Consider the following 8,700-nt stretch of genomic DNA (forward strand, 5'->3'; position numbering starts at 1 on the left):
TGTAAAATTCTAGAAATTTCCATAATTTAAAAAAAGTTCCAGGCTTCCTTAAATGAAACTGCCTTTTTTAAGTATGTATTGTACTGTATAATGAAATTGCCTTTTTTAAGTACAGTGTTGGAATAATGTAAATTTATGTAATAAATCCTCTTTGGCTTAACTTTGTGACTATCAAAACTGTTTTTGTAAGTTATATGATCAGAAAAAAAATGATAATCTTGATTCACATTTCTAAAATCAAATTGAAATTCTCTTTCATTAGGTCACAATTATTTTGCTAAACTATATACAGAGTAGGGAGAAGCAATTTAGGAACAGTGTGTGTATGAAACTAATTTGCCCCATGTCCAATTGATTCCATTCTTCATAAAACTATTGTTTGGCTATAACTTGACAACTAGCTTTAGCAGTCTACTTAATTTCAATGCTTATTTCAATAATAATAGTACGAGCGCAAAATCACTTTATATTTACAGTAATAACCTAGAGAAAAAATATCGATCAAAACCCTTTCAAATAAAATTATTACCCTCCCAAATAAACAATTAACAATTTCAAATGAAACAAAATTGCTTTGGTACCACTTATAACCTCATTAGGTAAACAGCCTGGATAACCTTGCTTACCCATAACTTACAAGCCTGTTCCTTATATATATATATATATATATATAAAAGATAAACTACTATCAACATAACGAGGAATGACAATGCAAACAAAAATATCTGTAATAATAACATAGTAAGTATTCATAAAATAAATAAAATAAAGGATGAATAATAAAAAACAGAATTTTGGCAAAAGTTATTAAATTCCGTATGCAAAAACTATGCCTTATGCTTCTCAGCCAGGGACTACAGGGAGTGTAGATTACCTAGTACTCAATGCAGGCTATTTCTTACCCTAACGAACAAAGACAACCCTTAATAAAGTAAGACCTAAATTTCATTTTACTGCTGAACTATGAACTGCCCATTCAATAATAATAAATAACAAACCATTTTTTCTCATTGCACAATCCAAAATTTCTTTTAACAATCAAAATCCAAAATACCAAAAAGTGTATAAGTAGCATAATTATCTTTCAACGTACCATAAAGGGCCCTTTCTTACAGCATATTGAAAAAACTAGAATCCATTTTAATTCAATCCATGTATAAATTTCAAGCACATTACCTCCCCAAAAATTATGACCAAACTGCCTTGTTTTGGTTTGCTACATGCTTTAAAGGTACATTTTTAAAAACATACAAAATTGATTCCCATTAAATTATTCATTACCCACAACAAAAATTATGAATAACATGCAATTAAGCTGCCTTATGAATGTGTATTCTTCAACTCACCAGAATGAAAATATTTTGTATCATGGAGATTTCACAAACCTCCACTTAAAACATTTGAAATACAAGGTAATTACTGTTCAGTTGGGATTTAGAGGATTTGCTCCCCAAAGGTAGAAAAACATAGAGCATCGATTAACTACCCTAATCCATAAACAAGAATGGTATTTAGGTAAATACGCATGTGAACATATATAACACCATAAAAATATGGGTGTATTATTTTAAGAGACCATATGAGTTCTAGCAATAGTAAACGAAGATGCTTAAATTATGTCACAGTAAAACTAAATATTACATCACTGCAGCATAAGATCACTGAAAATATGGGTTAGGGTTTATTTAATCCAACAAGCAATACTACTAAAAATTGGCTGGCAGGATATTGTACAATAAATTGGCAAAAATATTACACAGATATTACACTATACATTGTACCTCTTTCTTTATACATAAAATGTCCTTTATAAAATATACATCATGAAGAGAGGTTCACTTCTGCAACAGTTTGCTTCTCCTGCTTTCCCTGAAATTCTACATGAGATATGTGACTATGGTTCCAGGCAATGTAAAATGATGTTGGGATGAAATCCTTTCTCTTTAGCCAGCAAACTATTAAATGTACATTTCCATATTCTTTTTAACTTGATGCCCTGTCATAGAATGCTGCACAGCCCAATCTGCATCCGGTGCAGTGTCTGCGCCATCCGCCTCATGAGTGCGGTAATCACCTTTGTGACGGGCCATGTATCTCCCAATTAAGAACCCCATGCACAGCAATGCAATGAACAGGATTGCCAAAACTCCTGAAATGAAAATTCCATATTAAGTATTATGAATCAAAGTACATACTACTACAGAGCACACAATTTTTTATATAAACCACATTTTCCAGAGCAAATTTTTTTTTTTTCTTCTTCTTCTTAACCTTATTTTCTCTTGAGGTTGTTAGGTGTTGGCAAATACAGTCACCTTTAGAATTAAGGGACATTTCAATATCTTAGATAGGATGGTACTGACAAGAATTCATCAAAATGATATTGTTAGAATACAATAAAGTTTTGTACATACTTACCCGGCAGATACTGTACATACTTAGCTTATGTCTCCGACGTCCGACAGAAATTCGAATTTCGCGGCACACGCTGCAGGTAGGTCAGGTGATCTACCCCCCTGCCGCTGGGTGGCAGGAATAGGAACCATTCCCGTTCTAGAGCCAGATTTTCTCTTCCACCTGTCTCCTGAGGGGAGGCTGGGTGGGGCCATCATCGTATATATCTGCCGGGTAAGTATGTACAAAACTTTATTGTATTCTAACAATATCATTTTTTTGTACATGCAACTTCCCCGGCAGATATATACTTAGCTGATTGACACCCTTGGTGGTGGGTAAGAGACAACTATTTTCTGAATAGACAGGTAAAACAACATACGTTGTATGTATAAATAAATAAAACCTTGGTTCCTACTTGTTCAGGCGGAAGATTCCATGGCTAATGCCTAGGAATCTGCTTCGCCTCAAGAGCCTCAGCGAGGATGTGACCTATGGCTAAGAGTTCTTGTGGGTCAGTCGATAGGGTCTTATCCATTACTCGACAGAGCCTCTTACATGACAATATGCCTATGCCTAGTGGCATAATTAAGGAGCACAACACTGATCCCGATCACCTGATCCTAACACGAGGGTTAGTGCTTAAGTTGAAAAGAGTTATCCCCAAAATCCTTTCAAACAACCCAAAGAAAAAACACGACGTTAAATAAAATTTACTCGCTAGTTAAGGATCAGTATCGGCTCCCTATCCCAGCAATGTATCCGCAGACACGTATCAACCAAGAGAGAAGGATCTCTCGTAGGTTATCTTGACATCCTTCGGATAATGGGAAGTCAACACAGAGTTTGCATCTCCCGTATGTGACAGCTATATGTCCTTATGACATATTTTGTTAAGGAAAGAACAAGAATTCGGAAAAGATCGCACTTCATGCGCTTTTAATTCTCAGCTGTTTGAAGGAATCATCAATGCACTTATCAAGTGCTTAGGAGATCACATTGTCTCAAAGAAGGCCAGGGCGTTCTTTGTATAGATCTCTTCTGGGTGAAGCCTGGAGCTAGCTAGCTGCCTCGCGCCTGGCTGGAGCCTTGCGCCTGAATGGTCGCCTAGAGCCTGGCTGGACTCGCGGCTGGCTGTGCCTCGCGCCTGGCTGGTGCCTGGCAGAAGACTTCATGATTACTGTCTATGAGTCTGCATGCCTCAAGAGTTTCAGCGAGGTAGGGACCTATGACTGACAAACCCTTCTGGATCATGTCAATGGGGGCTAGCCCGCTTACACGACAATGCCTTCTCGGATCGTGCCAATGGGGGCTGACCCACTTACATGGCAGAGCCTTACCTGTATCATATCAATGGGGACTAGCCCTCTTACATGACAGAGCTTTAGGTTTCTCTTTACTGGAAGGAGCCTTGCGCCTGGATGGATCCTCAATCCTGACTGGAGCCTAGCCTTGAAGGAGCCTGGCACCTGGATGGAGCCTGGCTGGCGCCTCGCGCCTGGCTTGGCTCCTCCACACTTGCTGGAGCTTCGAGCTTGGAAGTGCCTCTAGGCTGTCTGGCAATGTCCACATCGGCCACTCTTATAATCTGTCCCGATTTGTTCGCCTCTGGCGCATTTTGCGCCAGGTTAAATGCGCCAGGTTGGAGGCCCGCTCCTTCTCAGTATCCGACCATGACAGAGTTCTTTAGAACTGTCCGCCTCTGGTGTTTTTCGCCTGTATTGGCATTTGGCACCTGGCTGGCGCTACATTGTCTGAGAGTCCTGAACAACCACATAGTTTATCAGGAGACTGGAGAAGGTGGAAGAAATTCTTCCCCTTTGAGCTTTTGGCCCCTGGCAAGGGGAGGTGATTGTAGTCAGCTACATCCAGTAGACGACAGGATATCTAACAATACGAGAGAGAAGAGTCCTTCCTCCGAGGAGGATCCTTCGTGAATACTTCCTTTGCTAACGAGATCTCTTCTTACATGTTGATGAGGTTCCTCGTTGCAGAATCTTCCCTATCCTTGCCCAAAGGAAGGGAAGGAGTATGGAAGTCGAAGGAGAGACTGAGCTGAAATTGGGCGGAACCCTGATTTCTAGCTCTTATTGTATCCTTCTGAATACCTTCTGGGAAGCATTTCAAGCCCTCATCGCACCCCGAAGACTCTGTAGGCAAACGTTTAAACCATGTCTTAGCCATGACTATTGTCATTTACCTTGAAAAATCCTCTCATTCATGTCCACTTCTGGTCAGTCTGCACGCGGACAGACTCAGAGTGGAGAGGTTTTTCAGGTCTATAATAATAGATTCTGATAGAATATCCAGATACTCTTGGAAAAGCCTTACGAAAGACTGCTGTGAGAAGAACATGACTTCTTATGTGAATCCAACCTCTCTAAGGCCAAAATGAGGCATTCATCCTCTCTTCCTTTGACGCCCATTTATCTATTATCTGTTAAGAATTTATAACTAGGGGAAAAAAGACTAAAGTTTATTTCCCTTCTTTAAATTAAAAGATGTCGTATACTGCTATATCTCTTGGTTCGAGGAAAAGGAAGCAGTCTATAGGAGGCCTGTTCGTCTTCTACCTTGCGAAGAGATCTATGAAGAAGACTTTCCGCAGGTTCTCACAACTCTCTTCAATAAATGTTAGACATACGTTAACAGTTATTATCTTCGATCGAGAAGGTTCTCACGGACATGCAAAATCTTGCATCGAACCTCTTAAGGATCGTTACATTCCGTGTCTGTTCCCAAATAGGTTCTCTTTTGTTAACGCGAACAGGGGCGAAAAAAGAGATTCTCGATGCTCTTTGCGATATGAGAGAGTCGTGAAATTGGCCTAAGAGATTAAAATAAATCATTTCATCATACCTCGTAAGCGACCCCTTTCCGATTAAAGGGTGGGTAACGAAATCAGGAACGAATCTTGCCGTTACGAGCTGCTGTTTATCCCAAACTCCTCGAGAGGCTACTGGACTCTTTAGGTTAATAACTCGCTAAAACGAGAAAAATATCTTGGATGGTGCTTCTGGCGCATTGCGCCAGGCTGGCGCTTCTGACGCTTTGCGCCAGGCTGGCGCTTCCTTCTAGTTCTTTTTAGGTTATGTGCCAGAACATCTGTGCCTTTATGGTACCCGACATCCTTCACATGTTAATTCCATTCTTAGTAGGAAAAAACTTTTATATACGTAGTATCGTCCATTCAGGGAAACAACTTCTGCCACTAAGAGAATGTTTCCCATCCGACTCACCCATTTTCTCTTGAGCAATATCCGATTCTAAAAAGGTTGTGTGCGTTTCTCGAAAGGATGAGAAAATTATATAATATCGTGCTCTGCCGTATTAGAATCCTTTATAATACTGTCACATTGTGGTAAACAGCATTAATCTAGGAAACCTTTGTAAGGATACTAGGAATTCTGTAGTTAACTTCGGTATGTGCATAAGACTTGACCATACCGTAGTCTTAAAGTGAATTCTCTACTACATTCATCTTCTCACTAAGCATGTACGTACTCTAATAAGCCATGCTTTCGTAAGCAAGAGAGCATTATATAATATAGAGTTCCGCTGTGTTAGAATCCTTTAATAATGTTACCTACGGTAAACAGCATTAAAATGTTGTATACTTTCTTATTAAAAGCTTCTTAGCAAAAGGCAGACAATATTTTATTTATGTGCGCTAACTATCCCCCTCAATCCGAGGCTAAAACCGCGATTGTAGGGGAGAGACACGGTTAGTCATTCCATCCCGCAGGAGACACACTGTACCAACCAATCATGACCGACACCTACATGGTACTGTGTTCAAGTGCGTTGGTCTAGCGATAGCAGTCTCCGTTAGCCGTCTGGCCTTACTTACTCTTCCAGAGTTGCCAGCTACTCCATTCAAGTAAAGGAATCTTATAAAATTATTATCGAACTTCAGGAAGTTCTTATTAATGCATATTTAAGCGAAACAAGACTTCGATAAATCTAGAAGGAGTTGTCATTAAGTAGGAGTTGTCTTAACAATCCCTTTAAGCGTAGTCCTTCCTAGGTAAATTCCTGGAAGGATACGGTAATTGTAGTTGCTCAGCAAAGAAGTAACTACGGTATGTGCTTATGATTTGCATATCGTATTCTCATACAGCAGATACTCTACTACCTTCTTTCCCTGCCGAAGCAGATAGAGAAAGAAAAATTTTTACTATCTTCGTTCTTTTCGTTAATAGAACGATAGAGTATATATATCTCTTTTAAGGAAGAAGTTAATCCAGGAACTCTTTAAATCTTTCGTGATTTCCTCATCAATCTGGAAGAGACAGAATTCCTGTTCATCTGTAGGGTTACGGAAGGAAGTAAATATTTCCTATCCGCCATCATATCAAACGTCGATGAGATTCTTATAAGAAAAAACTCCCAAAGTCTTGCCATCTTCATAAACGAGGGAAGAGCATAAATGAAGGAGAGAGTCCGCATTGAGAGGAAACTGCCAAAAACACAGGAGTCTTCTGAATAATGAAAAAAATGGCTTCTCATAGTATCAGAATCCTTCTGACAAAAGCGACGGCCGCCTGTGCAACATCTTGACCTTTGCCAAGGAAAGTTGCTCAAGTTAAAAACTCAAAGAGGAGTCTCGCGACTGACCTCTCTCTCATAAGAAGATTTGGAATATTCTGGCGCCTGGCTCCTTGCGCCTAGCGCCTGGAATTTGTTACCACACGCCATCGAAAGAAAGCGAGACTCCTGCTCCTGGAACGTTTACGCTTGGGGGCAATGGTAAGGTCCCGGAGCCCTGGATAGTTTCCGAGCGCCTACTAGACCCCTTGTTTAGAAACGAGCCTATTGGCCCGGGGAAACGTTCAATGGAAAGGGCATTGGTTCAGGATTGCCACTATACTATAAGGCCCTTGCTTGCATTAGCCGTATTACTGGTTTTTTCTGGTGACAATTTGCGCCTAGGCTGGGGCTTCGTCTCTTTTGAAGGTGGGGGGAGGCCTTTGCGGCAAGAAAAATTTTTCTAGAACGCGGACACGCGCTCAGTTGCTGGAACGCGGCTCGCCGATAGTCTGTTTGCTGGAAATGCAGCTGGATGTTCGGTAATCGTGGCGCACGCTAGCTTGCTGGAACGCAGCGTCCCTGGCTGGTGGATCTTGTTCAGAGTTTCTCCTTAGTTTTCTGAGAAACAACGCTAGATCATCCAAAACTCCAAACATTATACCATTCTTCAGTCATTTCATTTAGGATTAATGTAAGATGAAGAGACTGCACTAATTTTTTTTTTTTAAAGGATTGCCATTTGCAATGGCTATACCTTGGCGAGTCTGAAAGGACGCTCTACAAGGAACCCTGCCGACCCTTTTATGGGGACGCCTGACCCGGTGGGGATTCTCTGAAACCTCCTTACGGCTTTTCGGACATGTTCCTTTCCCTCTGGGCCTTGGTGAGCTTGGAAAGAGGTCTAGACCTGGGAATCTAGCGAGACGAGACACCAGGCCAATCAGGAACGCACCCTCCACTTGCAATGGGGAACCACTAGTAATCAACTTCTTACCCTTTTAATAGCTCGACAGTTTTGAGGCCCCACAAATCCTTGTCTTCCAAATTGCAATTATGAATTTGAAGTTTCACTGCGAAGTAAGAAGGATGAATGAGGATGCAAAACACTACTAGTACTGTTAATACCTCTAATTGCTCGTTTAGTACGAGATCAAAAAAAATTTTAAAGAAACCAAAAAATTTAAAGAAAATAAAGTAATTACACAACTGTTTACTGAACTCCCTAAAAGTGAGGAAGTTCAGTGTTTATTTCCTCGAATTCCAAAAGACCCCAGTACTTCCCTGCAAAAGACAGACCAGAAGATCGATGGCGATTGAAAAAAACGAAAATCAAGTCAGGAAGGAACGGTTAGCAACAAAACATATCGTTGACAACTACCGCCGACAGCCAGAGAAAAATCTGGTTCTAGAAACGGGACAATGGTTCCTATTCCTGCCACCCAGCGGACAGGGGAGGGGTAGATAACACCGGACCGACATGCAGCTGGGGTGCCGCGAAACCATGTTCGGAATTTTCCTGTTCGGAACTCCTTTTCTGCCACCCCCTACCCCGGAAGTCGGAGGGGACATAAGCCTAAGTATATATCTGCCGGGGGAAGTTGCATAGGTACAAAAATATGGACTTTTTTTAAATTCAATTTTAATTTTTTTCTTCAGACCCCCTCAGGATAGACGTTGAGGTCTGACAGGAACCCTTCATATATAAAAAAAATACAGGAAAACAAGTTTTTGTTTTTTTGGTTAGCAAGGAAAATCCAGAAAAAAGAAAAGCCTAGA

At 40.6% G+C, this 8,700-nt stretch overlaps 1 protein-coding gene across 3 annotated transcripts in view; it reads right to left on the minus strand.

The window, feature by feature from the left end:
* Positions 1 to 1,502: 1,502 nt before the first annotated feature.
* The window catches only part of LOC135218416 (neurexin-4-like), a 516,193-nt gene continuing 508,995 nt past the window's right edge, over positions 1,503 to 8,700 (minus strand). For all 3 annotated transcript variants that reach the window (XM_064254722.1, XM_064254720.1, XM_064254721.1), the window contains one exon: positions 1,503 to 2,149. In XM_064254722.1, the coding sequence (XP_064110792.1) occupies positions 1,959 to 2,149 (191 nt within the window). In that variant the 3' untranslated portion in view covers positions 1,503 to 1,958. The remainder of the gene's footprint in view (positions 2,150 to 8,700) is intronic.

This window comes from Macrobrachium nipponense, chromosome 9, assembly GCF_015104395.2.
Source record: "Macrobrachium nipponense isolate FS-2020 chromosome 9, ASM1510439v2, whole genome shotgun sequence".
NCBI classification, from domain to species: domain Eukaryota; kingdom Metazoa; phylum Arthropoda; class Malacostraca; order Decapoda; family Palaemonidae; genus Macrobrachium; species Macrobrachium nipponense.